The sequence below is a fragment of the Hoplias malabaricus genome, chromosome 10 (genome assembly GCF_029633855.1).
Source record: "Hoplias malabaricus isolate fHopMal1 chromosome 10, fHopMal1.hap1, whole genome shotgun sequence".
Taxonomy (NCBI): domain Eukaryota; kingdom Metazoa; phylum Chordata; class Actinopteri; order Characiformes; family Erythrinidae; genus Hoplias; species Hoplias malabaricus.
In genome coordinates, this window is record NC_089809.1 from 26086990 (window position 1) to 26107085 (window position 20096).

At 38.1% G+C, this 20096-nt stretch overlaps 1 protein-coding gene across 2 annotated transcripts in view; it reads left to right on the forward strand.

Annotated features, from left to right (window-relative positions):
* pde1ca (phosphodiesterase 1C, calmodulin-dependent a) overlaps nt 1–20096 on the forward strand; it is a 99067-nt gene that overhangs the window by 21399 nt on the left and 57572 nt on the right. The window contains exon 1 of one of the 2 annotated variants that reach the window (XM_066682732.1): nt 16746–17007. The exons of the other annotated variant lie outside the window; for it this stretch is intronic. Within the exon in view, the coding sequence (XP_066538829.1) occupies nt 16877–17007 (131 nt within the window). The 5' untranslated portion in view covers nt 16746–16876. Of the gene's footprint in view, nt 1–16745; nt 17008–20096 lie in introns of those variants that run through there. 2 annotated transcript variants of the gene reach the window in all.

Here is a 20096-nt window from a genome sequence, read left to right on the forward strand (position 1 = left end):
CATTAAACTGACTGGGTTTTTGGTGTGGATTTAAACCAAGTCAAGCACACACCAGACAGATTACAGTGGATTTACACTAACGGACTTCTTTGTTGTTAAGCTCTCGAAATAGATGTGGCGGCCCAGTCACACACAATCGGACCTCTATGATGAAGGTAGCTCTACTTAAAAATAAATAATTAAATAAATAAAAATTTTATATATATATATATATATATATATATATATATATATATATATATATATATATATATATATATATATATATATATATGTGTATGTATGTATGTATATGCATTGGATTGCCACATGTGTCGAAGGGAAGCACCAACTGCCCAGGTCCATTACATCAGCTGATTGCTGTGTGATAAGAGCAAGGCCAGTTGTGTTTTCTTGGGACTGATGACCTTGGATAGTTGAGACACCACCTAGGATTGAATGTGATGATAGGGCCAGTACATAGTCCACTGTACAACTCTGAAGTGCTGATTTTTATTTTCTTTTTATTTAAAATTACTTCAAATTTGTGAGTGAGTTGTTCATAAATAACAAATGCAAAAAAAATCAAGTCAGGATTCCTTAAGCTACAGTCCACAATGTTAAAGCTATCTCCTTTTTTCTACACTCATTATCCAATAAGACTTACAAGAATTCATAAAATGAACAGCAGCAGATGTCTGCCACAAGTAATTTTATTAATGACTTGCTTCATGAACAGCTGTTTGTGACACTGACCTTGTGGTGTTCACAAGTTATTTTTGACCGGTCAGAGTTAAGTTGGGGGTCATTAAGGACAATGAAAGTTGAGTCTGAAGTTTTTTATATGAGACTTAACTGCAACTGGAACTTGAGTTGCCTACTAGAGTGGCAATTTGTTTCATGTGAGTAGTGAAATAGAAAAAATGCAAATTATACTATACATGTAACATTTAAGTAGATAAAGCTCAATAGTATATTAATGGCATTTCATTGTAAGCTTTAACTATGAAGCTTAAAACTCAGGAATTGGTTTATATTTGTGATCAACAGTTTTTTACCTGTAATCAGTATTACTTCATAGAAACAAAGCCATTCACTTAAAACATTATCTCAAAGAAGAACCAAGTGAATTATTTTAGGGTTCTAAGTTGGTGGTTGGAAGACAAAAACCACACACTTCCTTGCAACATGTGTGACATACTACTTTTAGCCTCCTGTTAGTTTGTGAAGAACCACAATTCCCTCTGAACTTGTGTGATCCATATCTTGTGAAATCCCAGCACTAATGGCTGCCCAGTAACCTCTAACCTCTCAACTGACCTCAATCAAAGATCAGTCTGATATCTGTTTGTGCTCTTTTTTAAGTAAAGATAGAATAGCTGCTCTTAAGCCAGATTTGGTCTAAAATCAGATACAGATATGTGTGTTTGTAAAAAATATTCTTTGTTGATGATTTGGACTCAGCAGGGAACAGAAATCAATTAGCTGTTTTCTTTTATAGACACTCAGATGTGGCACTCGGACTGCATTTTAATTTTGTAGTTTATTTGTCATGAGTCACTTATCTGAGATATATCTTGATATTTTCGATTTGTTTTTTTCCTGCTCTGACAAATCTGATTAGATTAAGAAAAACCCTTCAAATTAGTAAAAGAAACCATTTAGAGTTCCTGAAATATATATGAAGTGGTCAAAAGCTTATGAAAACAACAAAAAAATCTAGGCGCTTGTCTTATTTTTGAAAAACAAAAAAATGTTAGTGACTATAAACTGAAGAGTTCATGAGTCCAATTACTTTTAACTTTTTAAAATTGTGTCTCCAGGGGTCTACTTTCATCAGGTAAAATTTGGAGTTGATACATCCTACAGATTTGAAATTAATCAAGCTGGAGCAGACAGTGCACAGATGGCCTCTCCAAGTGTCTCTTAAGACCCCAAGCTCTCCATAAGGAAAATGCAGTAAAAGTCTAGACCTAATGACAATAAAGGTTCATTCAAACTCGTCTCCCGTCCCTCACCAAGTGGCCATTTACCCCTCAGTAGAAACAGTAGAAAACCTTAGTTATGATGTGTTTTATTCTGATTATACTGAGTATACTGATATACTGAGTTTGTTTTTGATGTTTACACTTGTTTCTCACCAAGTACAGTGTTCCTTTAAATGTCTGACATGTTAAAAGGCGAGAGCTGCACTCTGATTGGCTGTAGAGTGAGGCAACCTCCCCCACACCCCTGCTGCATTTAAATGTCCTCAGTGGGGGAAATGTAACTAGTAAAAGACATCTAAGCTTTGAAACATGTTTATTGACTTGATTATTGTTTGTGGAGCTTGTGGCTGCCAAATAGAACCATTTGAGTCTCTCGTGCGGTGTCTGGGTCTGTTAGGCGCTGAAAACATTTGCGCTCTGCTGCGTGTTTGTCCCGCCTTCTTGGGTGCGCATCCATAACTCTGTCCCTGATTGGTCTACAGACTTGATTGACATGTCGTTGGAAAGCTACAAGGCTGTGTGACATGCGTCCACAGGGATCATATTTTAATTATTTTTTGAAAATGTGTACTATTTTATCAGGATTTTTTTCGGCACGGTTTTCTTGAAACAAACAAACGGTTTGATGGAGAGACTCAGATTTAGTCTCATTTTGAAGGGGACTATCTAAGGCAAGTGCTGCTGTGCTAACTTTGTGTGTGAGCCACTTGTGGGCTCTTCAGGCTTCGAGAAGCAGCAGTTTTGTCATTGATGAGGAAGAAACCTGAAGTTTGGAATATCTTATTTATTTGGCTTTAATTCCCTAGTCCTACATTTTAGTGTATATCTTCATGGTCCCGAGAATCTGACCGTTCGATCGGTGTATGATATGTACACATTACTCAAATATGGTGCAGTGAAAAATCTGTACTGTCACTAATATTTTTTCATAACAATTTCCAAAAACATAGCAAAAATACTTGTTTATCGAGTGAGATTATATATAAAATGATTAAATTAATGAAAATCAGTGACTTTAAGCTTTAATTTGGTACATTAACTGTGAACTTTGGACCTGTAGTACTTGAGTTATATTGACAGATATAACAATAAGTGATTTTTTTTCTTTTTATAGGCGCTGCCGACCAATGAGCGAAATAAGACGCTAAATAATGCTGGGTTTCTAGTGTTACAACTATCAACTCAGTTGTTTATGACAGCAGTCATAATAAATAGTGAGAGCTGAAGAAGAGATTCATACTGTTTTCTCTGATGAGATGGCATGTAGCTACAGGTTGGAGACTTGTACTCTACTTGTGCTCAATGATGTCTGCCTGTAAGATGGCAAAATTAATGCAAGGGGTGCTCTAACAGCCAGAATGACGGAGCTGCCCACAGCATTGCCTGTGTGCATTGTGTAAATATCGGCCATATATATCGGTCAATCACTAGCCCGAACCACTTCAACTGGCTCCTCTTGATGTGGACGAGCAGTGGCCCAACTCCAAGTATCTTCCAAATGTCTGAACTCCTGACGCTGTCCCAGACAACCTGCGGACAAAACTCAATTTCAGCCGTTTGTACCAGCGATCTCATTCTTTCGGTCACTACCCAAAGCTCATGATCATAAGTGAGGGTTGGGAGATAGGTTGAATGGTAAATCGAGAGCTTTGCTTTTCTGCTCAGCTCTCTCTTCACCACAACGGACTGGTACAGAGTCTGCAATACTGCTGAGGATGCACCGATCCACCTGTCAACCTCCTGCTCCATTTTTCCCTCACTTGTGACAGACCCTGAGATACTTGAACTGCTCCACTTGAGGCAGGAGCTCACTTCCAACCTGGAGCTCACTCCACACTTTTCCGGCTGAGTACCATGGATTTGGAGGTGTTGATTCTCATTCCTGATGCTTCATACTCGGCTGCAAACTGGTCCAGTTGAAGCTCGTTGAAGCCAACAAGACCACATCATCCACAAAAAGCAGACATGGGATCCTGAGATTACAGAACGGGACACCTTACGCCACTTGGCTATGCTGAGAAATTCTGTCCATAAGGGTTATGAACAGAATCTGTGACAACAGGCAGCCCTGACAAAGACTCCTGCTCTGTTTATATAGGGACTGGATGGCTCATAGCAAAGAGCCCAGTACCTTATACTCACAGAGCACCTCCCACAGAATATCCCGAGGGACACGGTCGAATGCCTTTTAGAGATCCACAAAAATGTGTTCCATGACCAGGGCGGAATCCACATTGTTTCTCCTGAATCTGAATCAGTGGGACTCTTCAGTACCCCGGCATAGACCTTACCGGGTAGGCTGAGGAGTGTGATCCCCCTATGGTTGAAACACACCCTCAGGTCCCCCTTCTTGAAAAGGGGGACCACCACCCCTGTCTGCCAGTCCAGAGGCACTGCCTTAGATGTCCATGCAATGTTGTAGAGATGTGTCAGCCAGGACAGCCCCACAACATTCAGAGTCTTGAGGAACACAGGGCGGCTCTCATCCACCCCCGGGGCCCTACCGCCAAGGAGTTTTCTAACTACCTCGGCCACCTCAGCCTGGGTGATAGACAAGGCCTCTCCGGGGTCCCCAAGCTCTGCTTCCTCTATGGAGGATGTGCTAGTGGGGTTGAAGACCTTTCTGACAGGTTCCTCTGCCAAACGTTCCCAGCAAACCCTCAGCACACGTTAAACCCTCAGCACAGGTTTAGTTGACAGCTCAGCACCTCCCTTCACACGAGTGTCCAGAACATATGAATGCAGGTCCGATGACACGACTATGTCGATCATCAAAATGCGGCCTAGGTTATGCTGATGCCAGGTGTACTTATGGACACCCTTATGCTCAAATATGGTGTTCATTATGGGTAAACTGTGACAGGCACAGAAATCCAATAACTGAACACCACTCGGGTTCAGATCAGGGGGGCTGTTCTTCAGATCAGGGCGGCATGCCCCTCTAGGTCTCACTGTCATTGCCCATGTGAGCATTGAAGTCCCCCAGCAGAACAATGGAGTCCCCAGAATGAGTACTCTCCAGCACCCCCTCTAGGGTCCCCAGGAAGGCCAGGTACTCTGAACTGCTGTTCAGTACATAAGCACAAAGGACCGTCAGTCCCCAACCTGAGGGCGCAGGGAAATTGCCCTCTCGTCTACTGGGGTAAACCCAGTGGGGCTATGAGTAAGCCCACTCCTGCTTTACGCCTCTCACCCTGGGCAACTCCAGAGTGAAAGAGCCTCCTTCCCCTCTCAAGGAGATTGGTTCCAGAGCCCATACTGTGTGTTGAGGTGAGCCCAACTATATCTAGCTGGTACCTCTCAACCTCACTCACCAGCTCAGGCTCCTTTTCCACCAGAGGGGTTACATTCCATGTTCCAAGAGGCAGTTTCAGTAACCGAGGATCAGAACACCAGAGTCCCCTCCCTCAGCTGCCACCCGATCCACATTGCACTGGACCCAGATTACTACTGGACCCATGTTGCTCCTTCGGGCAGAGCCCTGCCAGACCCCGTGTGTGAAAGTTCTTGGTTCTCGTTTTCACAATTTTTACTCAGTGCAATAATTTCACTGCGCTTCACCCCTACATTTCACCTTGTCTTTCCCCTCTCAAAGTAGAAGTTCAGTGCTGTGGTTGGAGATACTTAGACAAGGGCCAGGACAATTAAAAAAAATTCTGTATTCTATATTCAGCAAAAATCTGAATGACTTGTTTAATTCTAGGTTTTCAGATTTAAGCAGCCATCAAAAACTGAAATTAATGTATTTGTTGATATAAATTGTTAAATTGTTGTTTTATGAGGATCAACAAAGTAGAAACAGTAATATCACTGTTGAAATATGATTACAAAATTATGATTCCACATGAGTAAAAGTGTGTAAAATGGGATGGGACATGTACTGCATTTATTTTACATTTTTTGTCAAAGAAGGAATGAAATATTGGAATCTACTGACTATTTATTACAAAGTACAGTAATGTGATAGAGGAGGAGCAAACTAAAGAGAGAAAGAAACAGAAGTATTAAAAAATGGCCAAAATAAGCCAAGACTCCTAAACGTTAAATAGCATTCTGGCTATGCCAATTTTATAAAGAGGTAAAAAAGAGATTACTGCATTGCTTTCATTTATTGTATCCATGGCCTGAACTTAATATATATGATTTCACACAGAGCTCTCTCTCGTTATTGCCATGTCCTCAAGCTTGGCACTCAATTACACTGACAATACGGTGGATTCCCTGTGAAAACACAGACACATTAGCATGCTTATGGAGTCCTTTCAGAGGTGGGGAGCATAATTCACGGGGCAAATGAGGGAAGAGGAGGCATCCTCATCAACAACCACCTCATTTCATTGGACAAACACATGCTTGAGGGGGTTATCACTAGCCAAATCATCAATTGACAGGTAGGACATAGACAAGGGCATTCATGCAGTGGCAGCTTGACAAAATCATGGGGCTACAGTGCTCCCTGTGTTAATACTCTTAGCTTGTTTGCAATTCAAATCCAGCAATTCCTGAAGTTAACTAGACAGGCAGACGGCAAGCAAGTGCCACATGCAGTGCTGAAGCAGCACACAGCCACCGAGGGGAGGGAACATCAGGTAGTTATGCAAGGAGGGTGTCCTGTAATTACTGTTCCTTCATCCCTTAGTATCTGCTCTGAGAGTTGCAGGGAAGTTAGGTCGAAATAGCTATCAGTCAATGGTTTCAGTACATTTTCTAAGAGCCAGTCACTGACATTCTCTTTCCAATTCCCTTTTCCATCTCCTGGAACCCAAAGCTTTCTTAGAGTTAAAGATGATATATTATGAAAAAAAAAATCAATTTTTTTAGTGCATTTACAAAAGTGAATATAGAGTGTCTACCTACACACCGACAGTGAAGTAAGACAGTAAGTCAGTGTTTTGTGGGCTACGTAAGTCCAAAAAAAAATAGAATAAATGGAGATGTTCTTCTTTGGATCCACTTACTACATCAAGTGGTGAGAATTGAGAATCACAGCCCTGGACTTGCATCTATGTGAAAGTCAAAAATTAGGTTAAACAGAGCACAACATATACTGTACATACAGAAAAATACAAGTACTGAGTAAAATGGTTAAAACAAAAATGGAGAAGAAAGAGCAAAGAGAGTTTTTGCTTGATCTCTTCTCACTTCTGTGTGCTGGGCTGGGATAATCTGTGGCTCCTTCTCATTTAAAGGAACTTGCACTGTAACTTTTTGTTCTGAACAGGGCTGTATAGACAGGAACAAAACATGTCATAGGTGTTTCATTGAGAACCCAGAGTACTGATATATATATATATATATATATATATATATATATATATATATATATATATATATATATATATATATATCCCTTTATGCTTCCTACATACTGTATCCATATATATCTAAGGCAATTAACAATGTCATGATAATTAATGCATCACCCATATGGATAACAATGCATCTGTGCTTGTTTGAAAGAACTGCTTAAACTGTTTATGACATCTTTAACGACACTGCCATCATGCAATATGGTAATCAGTCAAATTGAGAGCTATATACAGTCTGCTAGCAAATGAGAAATGTAGTGATTTAGATGCATGATTTAGGGCATATGAGTTCATCTGTGTATGAAGGGTTAGAGCTAAGTTTCGATTGCTGTAACAGGTTCCACTCCACAGCTTTGAATGAGTGTAATGTTTAGCCTCAAGGGTTTAGTTAGTAAGCTGTGTGCTGGCACTGAACAATTGATGCCCAGTTTTCAGCCACAGGCATGACCTCATGAACTGATTGTATTAATGCATGCACCAGGACAAACATACTGTCAAGTTTTTAATTTTTTTTTATGAATAATTGTCATGATAAAAAGAGGGCTTCTGTGTGAGAGAATCAAATTCAAAAATAAGATTAGCATTATTTATTTTTATGAATGATTTGCAAGCATGTGATGACGGCTTATTTTCAATTAGCCTAAATGAGCTTTGATATGCTCTGCAAGTCTGTCAACTGGAAAAGTTGCTCATCCATTAAAATAATACTATAAAAATTATTGAAAGCACTCAGTGAAGTGAGGGCAATTAATCACTTGTAAAAGATATCATCCTTTCTTTTCCATGCTTTGTTCATCTTGTCATTGTTTCATAAAGGGGACCCCTGAGAGTATTTATTTCCCCTGACCTACAAACCTATGAGACAAGGGGCTTAAGACGTGGGTTTTGTCACTCAATACGACCATGGCCCTTTTAGACATCTGAAACGTCCAGCTCTTGGCTGACTGCAGGCATTAGGGCCAGATTAAAAATTCAATAATACATGAGCCTGCTGGACGTTAATTAGCTTGTCCATGTTTAGTTTTTACTCTTACCTTCAGGTCCCTCCATGCCCTTGGGTTCTATATCATGGCATTGGTAGGAAGTATAAAGGGACCTAGTTTAATGGAATTCATCATACAGTTAGAGCTTTATACATGACGACTTGGAAGTTTCAGTGCCATATTGACTACATTTGGACCTGAGGAAAGCTGGTCCAAGCATATATTTTTGTTGATGAAGGACTATCTTTCCTTGCTTGAGTCCAAACAAAAGCAGTCATACTTCAGTGGCTGTATCAACTTTTCCTTGTTGTCCAGTTTAATGAGGTTTCTTATTTTGCTTTTAAGGCCTTTTTTGTGAAAGTTCTACATTTAATTATTTTTTTTATTTTAATTTTATTATTATTATTATTATTATTATTATTTGATTATATCTCAGTGTTTGGAATTGAAGTTTATGGATGTCTGTGATAATATTCTGCCTGATATATGATAATGGAGAGCTCTGCTGTAATGCTTCCTCTGATGACATAATATATGTGGATTCCCCTTTGTAATATCTGCGATTTGGTTTCACTCAGTGAACAATATGAATTATTTTTTAATGAACAGAGAATATTCTGATAGGTCATCAATCTGAACAGGCAGACCAGGAACTGCTAGATTAGATATGTCAGTGCAGCTGATTAATAATGCAAATATACTGTATTTCTTCTTTTCTCTCTCTCTCTCTCTCTCTCTCTCTCTCTCTCTCTCTCTCTCTCTCTTTCTCATTCTTGTCTTTCAGGACAAGATCAAGTCTATAAATGTGCAGATTTCAGCATGACTCAGCTGAAGTTGCCACAATGATAAGGATGATGGAAACACTCAATTATCAACACAGTATTGGTTGTTCAGAAGAAGACATGTCCTCTTGGAGGAAGTTCTGGTTGAAACATAGTGTGTCTGCTGTCTGTGTATGTAATTGTCTTCTCTGAGGCATTTAAACAGTGTATTTTTGTCCCCATTCGTCAAGAGATGTTTTTTTTTTTTTTTAATATATATATATATATATATATATATATTCTCTCTTCCCCAGGAGAAAATGGAAAATATGCATTTGAATAGTTTTATTATGCATGTTTTCTGTAAATAAAAGCCAAATATTATGATCAGATTTGTTATTACTCAAAAACAGTTTAGTTGTTATTTAATGATAAATCACTTTTTGTACATGTTGTGTACAGTGGGTGGATCTTCAGCAAAGTACCTAAACACAGTGAAGTCATATTTACTACTTAACCACCCGGTATATACAACCTTCCAATGAGCACCCGAACACAGCATCTCTGCTCTCTCTCTCTTTGGTGGATATACATATTTATCTTTTTTAAATTTAATTTAATTTTATTATTTTTTTCTTCAGTATTCATGTTTTGGGGAAAATTGTCATACAGCACACATTCCAGGGGGAAAATATACAAGCTTTAATTCAGATGCATTAAAGAGTTTAAACTTCATGACAATAAATTATTTATGGTGCAAGAAATGGAAGGAAATAACCCCAGTCTACTGCAGTAAGTTTTATAATTTCCTTTGTTTAAGTAAGTAATTTGCTTCGTCACTTTTTAAAAGATTTAGCAGATGGAATTTTAACACTGATCACTATTAAGTTTTAATGATGATTTCTTTTCTTTATAAAACTTTCCAGAAGTTAACACACATCTCTTGAGTCTTCATGAAATGTGTTTTACATGCTTTGTTCAAAATATCCACAACTTTCAAACAACATAGCACCGTTCACACCCTGTCTAAACAGCTATGTTCAGAATGTCTGGTTTCAGCACCTGTTCCTTTAAAGTCAAATGAACCACAGCTGACTTCAGTGTAAGGAACACAGCAGTGAGGAGTGAGTGAGAAGAAGCTGTGGCTGTTGTTAGTTTTCTTCTGTTTAACCTTTATCTTTGAATTCTCACATAATCACAGGTCCAGTGCTGTGATCAGAGATAAATGAGGTATCTGGACAATCCTACAATGTCTGTATGGAGCTATGTTAGGGTCAAAAGTTTTGTTCTTTTGAAAATAAAAATCTGAAGCTGAAAGTTCAAATCTTGAGATTTAACTTTGAAAAATACAACAACGTATTCAAAATTAAAATAAGTGAAAAAAGATATGAAACTAAAAATAAATTAAGATTTGAATCTGAAAACATACAATCTGCAATTGAAAAATATAAGAATTCAAATATCAAAATACATAGGGAAGTGAAAATTGAAAATAAATTATTTATTCAAAAAAATAAAATTATTCACAATTCTATTTAAACTGAAAAAAATCATCTTGCATTTATTTTAATTCTTAATACTTTGTATACTTCAAAGTTCAATCTCAAGATTTATTTCAAATGAACAAAACATTTGACCCTAATATAGCTCCATATGTCTGCACTTGATGTAAATAGCACAATATCAATTTTGCTCAATATTTCTGTAAAATCAGGCTTTAAGCTAAAAATGAACAACATATAGAAAGCTATTCTGATATTAAATGTTGTTTGAAGATTTACTTGCCTAGTCATGGCTTGCTGTGTGGTTGTTTGGTATTAAACCTGTAGGATTAGGAATAAGCTGTGTTTTGATCCTCCGATGAAGATGAATAGGCCGAGTTTAAGGAGCGCTGGAGCTGATTTGATTGGAGACAGAGGGGCTGGCACTAAGTGTCATACAGTCGGAGCTGTGTTGTGGGCTGTGGGCTTGCCTCTGTCAGGATCTATTTGAGGAGCATGCCTTGGAATTGTGGCTCACGTCTCCTGCTGTTAATTGAAATGCTCACGGCTCAGCCCTCGATCAGAATCTCATTTCAATTGATTTCCCTCAGTCACCCCCTTACCCCTCAGATAAGCTCAAAGGACTGCACAGGCTGAGAGCATGCACTCTCTCACACACACACACACACAGAGAAATTATCTCTCAGTTGGAGGTATGAGTGTGTGTGGATGGTAATCCTCTGAATGGAGATGAGAACGTAGCAGTGGAAAGGAATAACAGGTAGGCTGTTCCAGGGTTAGCTCTACATCTGTGATGTAGATCTGTATAGCATTTGTTTCACAACAGCATTGCTTCAGAACTGCCCTGAACTTCTGCTCAGATGCTTTTTTTGTGTCATTGTTTTCGGTTCAGTAATAAAAATGTCACTACCTGTAACTAGTAAATCATAAAATAGAAAAAATTAAGTCAAATCAAATTCCTATTTTTTAAAACCTGATGTTTTTACAGATTTATAGGAATTCAAAATTTAAAACAAAATTTATATACCAATATGAGCAAGCCAAGTGTGACATTGGCAAGAGAAAACTGCCCTTGAAGCTGGAGGAAGAAACCTCGTTTTGTATTACTCAAAAGGCATGAAGGCTGTAAGATCTCAATTCAAGACTGACATCACAAAAAAAAAAGTATCAATTTTTCCATATATTTTTTAAAATGTCTAAAAGTTGTTGACACCTCTTAGAATGAATACATTCATGTTAGAAAGTTGCACCCATTGTGGGGACACATTAATGTGTGCGCATGCAGCCTGTAAAATCAAATCAGTCTGTAGTATAGATATGGGAAAAACTGAGAGAGAGATTGTAAATTGATGCAAAGGGAAAAACAGAGTTGTCTGATGGTAGAAGGGGAGTAAACTCATCTGACACTTGAAAAAGAGGGGATAGAGGCTTGCTGTCTTTGTTTTTTGTCTGTAGCATCTTCAAATAAACAACTCAAAAAGGGCCAGTCTGAGTCACTCTCAGAAAATAGTTGTGTAATAGTAATGGAATATGTTCGTGTATGTGTGTTGGCTTGTGGAGGGAGGTGTGGGTGTCTCAACCTTTCTTGTTGCATGTCAATCTCAGCACTCATTTACACACATTCTGTTGTGCCACTAGTAGCACCACGTCTTTCATTCAGTTGAGTCAGGTTTTGTTTAAGCTTGAGGATTGAGAGGCCTGTGTCCTTTATAAGTGTTACACCAAGCTCCAAACACAGTGGCAATATAAGAAATGCACTTAGAATTGACTTGAAAAACTATGAAAAGAAATTACACTGAAGTCTTCAGGTAGCTGTCTCATAAAAGGATCTTCTATCCAAGTATAGGGAAAAACGTAATTACATGATGGTCATGGGTGTCATGAAAATTTCCGAGTAAAACATTGTATTTATCCATTGTATGTGTCAAGATGAAAAGAAATCTGTATGTTTCAAGACAATGAATTGAATATAGACATTTTATAGAAACCCTGCTCAGTTGTTGCCATCTTGTTAATCACCCATGAAAGCTATCAATCATGGATATGTGCAGGGGACATGCGCAGCTCATGAGGCAGCAGACAAAAGGGAAACTCTGAGAGCTGAGGAGTTGCAAAGCTATTTGGCCCCATAGGGATTCTAGTGCTCAGTGTACCACACTCATTTAGGCAGTAGGTGCAGCATAAGTGGAAATGACGTCCTGCTGCAACCTCCAGAACAGCCTGCAGAAACACAGCTTCCAAACCAACTCACAGTCTTATAATGACACCAGAGAAATGAAGGGGGCAAGGCTTTGAAGTGGTCCACTCCTCAAACTGCACACAGACAAAAACAATCAGAACTTTAGGGGGATGGCAGCATGCCAAATATATATATAAATATATTACTGTCCAACAGATATCCCAAATCATGAAGCTTCCTCTGATGGCATATCATTTTCAATTTCAAGTCAATTTATAATTTTCACCAACATTTGAACAGAGGGCATACTATTTGAAAAACTTTCAAAATGAATGGACCAATGGAAATGCTCCAGAAAAAATCCCCAAATAATTATGATTATCGTTAACAAACATAAAATGTAAAAAATTTAAAATAGAAGTTAATATTTTTTATACAACAAAGAAATAAAATAATAAAAATATATAATTTATCTTAAGGGAATGCCTATTATTGGGGGGAAACACAGTTCTAAGCTCAGCATCTTTTAAGGTAGAACGATGTGCTTGAGGGGGAAAAAACGACAAACATTGTTTGTATGCAGATGAAGTTTAACTTGTCTGTAAGTTGTTTGTAAGTTTGTTCATAAGTGTGTTTGTTTGTAACTTTAGTTGTTTAGTTTTGCAGCACACTTGGTAATGCAGTTAGCCATTTCTGGAATTTGGAGACATTTCCACCTTAAGTGATATGAAACAGTAAAAATACATCATTATTACCCACCTATGAATCAGGAATAGAGCAAACCTCATTTTGGTCCCTATTTTCAGTATTTGCAGTTCTCTCTATTGTCTAAAAAATACGGATGCCTCTCCCATGAGCAGCAAGAAAACCTAGCATATCAATCAGAGACAGATGCTGGGGCTTTGTAAACTTATTAGACCAGTTTCAAGCATGAAAAAAAGACTAGTGAGCTAGCAAATGGTGAAGAAACATCTTCAACATTTTATAAAAAAGTGTTTTTTGATTACAATTGTGAACTTAACTTTTAATTGCTTAAAAAATGTTTATAAAGACTTTTACCTGAGTGTGGAACAGATTAATTGAGATCTTTCACTATGACTTTGCAATTCAGCAATGAACAGGGGAGACAGGTGATGTCCTCAAGTTGAAACAAAGCATTATATCTCCATCCTTTCATTTTTCATCATTTAGCATTATTTGAAAACTTATTTTGTACATTGTATGAAAATGTATTTAATAATGAACCAATAGTAAAGCTCTGAAATGTCATAGAGTATAATCTATACTCACATTGAATGTTTTTTTAATGATTCACGTTTTTTTTTTCTTTTCTTGTTCTGTGAAGTTATATTGAAATAATCAATGCTTTTTTTCATCTGAAATGGAGGAAAAGGACATAAAACATAAAGAAAATATTGTATTGTGGTCAGCAATAATTAATTTCACCTTTGGTTGGTTTGCGTTATGTGTACAGGGTTTTGGTGTGGTCCTTGTATTCTCAGAGTGCATTGTGTTCACATTCTCAGTGTTAAGCTATAAGCTTGTTCTGTGTGGGCACTGGATTTCAAGAGAGTTATGCATTTTCTGCACTCCTAATCATTTAATTCATGGAAAGGGTGCATGTTTTAGTGTGGGACTGGTGGATTCTGGATTTCTGGATTCTGGATTACTTGTTCACAAGTAATGGGATGTGACAATGGGTATATACAACCTCTCTCTTTCACTCTTTCCCTCACTCTCACTCACACACACACTCACAAACACAGAGAAACTTAAGTCTGTGATATCAGTATGTTTCTCTTCTGACACTGCCGTTTAATTCAGCTGGTCAGGGCCAGTTCTGTTTGAGGAGCATTGCAGCTCTTTTGAGAGGAGCTGAGCTAGTTGAGCCAGAGCAGAAGGACGGGCAGAGTAAACCATCTATACAGCTTCAAGGCCTGTACATCCTCCTTATCTCTTCCATGGAAAAACTTTTTGAATCAGCCAGAGAAGAGTAGCATGTTACAATTCCCTCTAATAATGATAAGGCCATTCTATTTCCTGACAAAGGAGACTCATAACAAAACTCTGTTCTATGCTCGGAAAAAGGGTCTAAACACGTTAAGCTAATGGAGCCTCACTGGTTCTTTTAATTTTTTTCCAGTCATCACACTGACATATCAGCGGTTTTGTCTGATGCAATTGCAGAGCTATTCAGAACTGCTCTCTTGTTTCAGTCATTTTCTGATGAGCTCAATGACATTGAATACTTTTGCTTAATTTGAACAATGTTTCCTAAACATTTCTGCCATTAAAGCACTTGTTTAAATGTTTTGATAAAATATTTAGGATATACACTGATCAGCTACAAGACTGACAAAATTAAGTGAATGTCATCGATTAATCTTGTTAAACTGGCACTTTCCAACAGGTGGAATAGCCTGTGTTAAATAGCAAATTAACAGTGAGTTCTTCTAGTTGATGTGTTGGAAGCAGGAATAATTGACAAGTGAAAGGATCTGAGCAACTTTGAGAAAGGTCAGGCTGTGAAGATCCTAATGTTTTGGTCAAAGCCTCTCCAAAATGGCAGGCATGGTGTTTCTGGAAAGCAGCGGTTAGTAACTACCAAAAATTTTCCAAGGAATGGTGTCTCAATTTTAGGGGTGTCAAAGTTAATGCAATACATTTTGACATTGTTACCACATTTTTTTGTAAAATTGATCATTTTGAACCATTCACATGAATGGAAGTCAAAGATTATATGGTGAAGCTACCCGAGGTCTCCCCGAGGGGAAGCCGGTTGTCCTCAGTGTAAAATACTGAAAAGAAAATGTTTTTTTTTTTTTTTTTTTTTTTTCATAGTATTTCTTTCTAGTTTGAAGTCAATCATTCTGAGATTTTCACTCTCCATTGCAGAACAGAGAAGGCAGCAGATGGCGATTTTTGGACCAGTAAACACAATTATAAACTATTTTACTGTATTGATATATTTGGAATATAACACCGGTAAATGCTTATCGAGTTACATATTTTTAAGATAGACTAACAAATGTTTTATATACTTGAAAATACTTGAAAGTGGAGAGTGATTTTAAAGTAAATCTATATATTACAGTCAAATATGAGGAAAAAAAAACTGAACAACTGCCTTAACACAGACCTACAAAAGTCACAGGCTACATGTTCTTAATCTTAAATGACCTTTAATTAAGACCTTTAATTTTTTGGATTTTGTTTTGTGTGTGCTTTGTGCTAAATACCATGATACCATAATTTTTTCACTAGAATATCATGCCATGAAAATGTCAATTCATAACAGCACTGTTATTTAGTAATGATTCAGAGGAGTGGATGTTATTGGCTTCAGGATAGTGAAAATCATTTGTGCACCACACGTGTGTATGCACGCAGATGCTCCTCCTATTCACAACACAACAGAGCGTCAGTGGGCTGCGGTGTTTCTCTCTCTCTCTCGTTCCAATACACTCACGCGTGCTCGCTCAAACACACACACACACACATACATACTTAGTGACTGCTCACACACACTCATTCTCTCAGACAGTTCCCCCCACACCCTCCCTCTTTCTCAGAGCGTCACTGAGCTGCAGTGTTTCTCTTTCTCTCTCTCTCTCTCTCTCTCTCTCTCTCTCTCTCTCTCTCTCTCTCTCTCTTTTTTTTCTTTCTCTCTCACTCTCAGTCCCTCCCTCGTTCCCAACAGTCAACAATAAAGCAGTTCATCTGTGGGCTTAGTGTGAATTGATTGTGTCCCTCATCTGGACGTGTAGCAGCAGGTTGCTTTGACGGAGATTAGCAGCAATGGCTCTTTGATGCGTGGATCTGCAGCACTCCCCCAGTCTGCTCCATCTCCTCCAATCTCTTTTTCTTTCTCTCTCTCTCTCTCTCTCTCTCTCAAAAACACACACAAATCCATGTGTGTGGCCCCCCTGCAGTTCTTCCCCTCTCTCAGTGCGCACCTGACCACAGAGCTGGTGACACAGGCACTCCCTCAACACGAGGGGGCTAGACTAGAGAGCTTTAGACAGAGAGAGAGAGAGTAGGGATGAGGGACAGGCTCCAGCTGTCACATTGATACACTCCGGGCTCACTCGGGGGGCTGTAGCCCGCACACACTTCACCACAAATTTACACAATACACCACTTTTGCTGCAGCTGGCCACTGGATAACTACGTTCATGTCGTTTTGCCTGGTTGATTTTTTTGACATGGAATCACCCACCAAGGAGATAGAGGATTTCGAGAACAACTCCCTGAAGTATCTGCAGCCGGAACAGATTGAGAAGATCTGGCTAAGACTTCGAGGACTGTGAGTAGACGTGTTTGTTGCACTTTCCCTTCTCTGCATGAATGTATGCTTCTGTGTTTGTGTTTGTTTTCATACAATACTAGGTCTTTTTTTAAGTACAGTACATATTTTAGATATCTTTATTATTATTATTATTATTATTATTATTGTTTAGGGTTAGGCAAAGTATTTACATATATTAAATATATAAAATAAATATGGGTATGCCCCGCATATCCTGACTTTGCATAAATACAAAAATGTACTCTTTGCTGTGCTTGCCCTGTGGGTCATGCAGGGTTTCTTCATTGTCATGAAGTTTAGAAATATTTCTAGACCTTTTTGGACACTTATAATTCTTTCTTATTTCATTTTTTATTAAAGTAGCAGATGTTTAATTTGTTGAAGATTCTTTTTTCAAGGGTGGTTTCTGAGGGGGTCACCTTTAGGGCAAACATCCTTTTTCAAACTGACCATACAAAGAATTTATTAATGAGCCAAAGACAATAAACACAGGGATATAAACTGACACAAAGTTTTCACATTTGGAAACGTAGATGTTAGTATAAAAAAAATGTAGTTATGTCTCAGTATTTTATAGTACATATTTCCAAAAAATCTTAAATGTATCTATGAATCATGGTCTATATCATACTTCCCATTTTATTTGCATTCACCTTATGCAAAATTGCACTTCACGTTCAGTTAGATACTACAAATATTATTGATTTTTATGATAAAGGTGCAATAGCTGCTGATTAAGTAGCAGACCAAACATAATTCTTTATTTCCTGCAGTAATCTGTCAGACACTGTCAGCTGATCTCTATAGGATTACTGCCAAGAGGGGCATTCTGGATCATCTTATCATATGATCAGGAGGTAAAGTTCAGGCACCAATCAGGGTAATGTAGCAGAACAGAGCAAACAGCAAAGAAAGAGGTTGCATGGGTTGGGTGCACTGCCGACAAACTCGTGTAAAGCAAGTGGTTTGGCACTTTCTGCTTAACTGAGCTGATGAAAATTATGTCAGGGATGTCCATTTTACTCATGATTACATTTCTAAAGGACAAGGGGATACCTTACAGTAATTATTATGCCTCTAATATCAGCCCCTGGTGACTCTTTGATTTATAATAATAATAATAATGAACACCTACTATTCTTGAGATTGTGTAAATTATTTTGTCCATCCATGTAAAGGTCCTTGGTAGTTTTTTCATAATATTTTAATTCAATACATTTTAAAATTAGACTTAAATATATATAGGCAGTAAAAAATATTTCAAATATGTGCTCAATTTAAGCAAGTATCAAGAATCTTAGTAGAAACCCTATTTGGTATTCACTGATCTGTATCCAGGTGTACTATGCCTATACATTTTTTTCTGCAGAGTAGAGGGGCTGAACTTTGTGTATGTATCTGTGGTTGTGTGTCGTGACTGACTCAGCACTGATCCCAGTGTGATCCCATTCTTCAGTACGGTATTTCAGACATGCGCTCTGGATGCTTACCCTTCTGTTACAGCTAAATATATTTCCCTGCTATCAAAGCTACACAAGAACTTGGCTTGTCCTGACAGTTAACTAACTCCGGCAAGAGGGCAAGAGCGCAGGTGCTCTAGGCAGCTACCGTTTGACGCAATCTCAGTATCTATCAACAGTGTCATAGAGCCGAGCTGACATTGATGGAGTGGTAAAATGTAACCCATCATCCGTGCCTCACCAAATTGCTTTTCTGTCCTTGCATTCGTTAAGGCCATGGGACAGCAGAGCCAAGTGCGTAAGGAACGCACATTCATGTTCTGCTCTGGTTTATTTCCTTTTCCAGGCACTTTTATTGGGCTTATTGGGATTTTATGGTGCCGCTGGTGCAGCTATGAGGAAATGGGCCTGCTGTTGACACACAGGGTCGTGGGGAAAGACACATGGCTGTAAACGTTTAGGTGTGATGATGGCTGTAATGACAGAGTAAAACGAGCAAAGATGGACATTAAGATCTGTTTAAGGGCCGCAGTATGCCGATGCACATGCTTGCATGTGTCTGGGGTGTGTATGACAGCGATTAAAGAAGATTAGAAGCTCAAGTGTTGAACAGTGGAAAAACAGTTGGTTCTCATGATTTAGTGAAGATGAGGACAGTGATGAAAGTATTTCACAACACAAAAGTCAAATTTTACTTATGAATACTTTGATATTTTGGTATTCCATTTCCTTTGTCTACAGGCTGTACAGCTTTTACATGGAATGTGTCATTTTGTCTCTGGTGTACTACAGGTTAAGAACTGTGTCACTGTACCAACAGTAGTTACATAGAAGTTCTGAATGTTTCCTAAAAATAAATGAGATAATTACAGACACTGACTAACCTTGACTTATCTAGTATATCATCAGATGTAAATCTGCTATCATATGTTTATGGTATATTAACTTTTCTTGTTGAGTTTAAACTTTCTGTGTAGTCCCATGGTATCTGTCACTACATGAATGAAGCATGATGCCACCTTTGGTGTTGGACGCACTGTGATTCCAAGGCATGAAACTGGGCTGAAAAAGAACTGAATGTAGATTGTCAAGGCTTTACCAATTATTTGTGTCTGTATGATGACAATGATATTTATTTAAACAAAATTAGTTGATGTTTTGTACTTATATGAACAAATGTAATGAATATTTTGTATAAATTATTAAATAGAAGAAAATATTTAAAAAGTAGAAATTTTTCCATTTCTAATAGAAAATCGCATTTTTTGCCTGAGTAGTGAAGGGTTATTCTGAGCAGTCATATTAGCTGGTCCATCTCACCTCATAATCATGTCTCTGACCATTCTGATGAAGCAAGGGCTCTAATCAAACTGTCTTTCATCACGAATTAGACACGAATGACAGAGAATTGGGTATCCTCTATATCTGAGTCATCAGCTTCCTGACACGACACTGATGAGAATGTCAATTGGCTGTTGGGGAAAGTTCAAGTACTGTTATATTTGTGGCAATAATTTGTGTTATATGGGGAATGTGTAACCTTTTTATATCTAATTGAGAATGCCCATATTACCTTCTGAGTAGTACTTCTTAAGACAAATGACTCAATCTGTAATTTAAATTGCT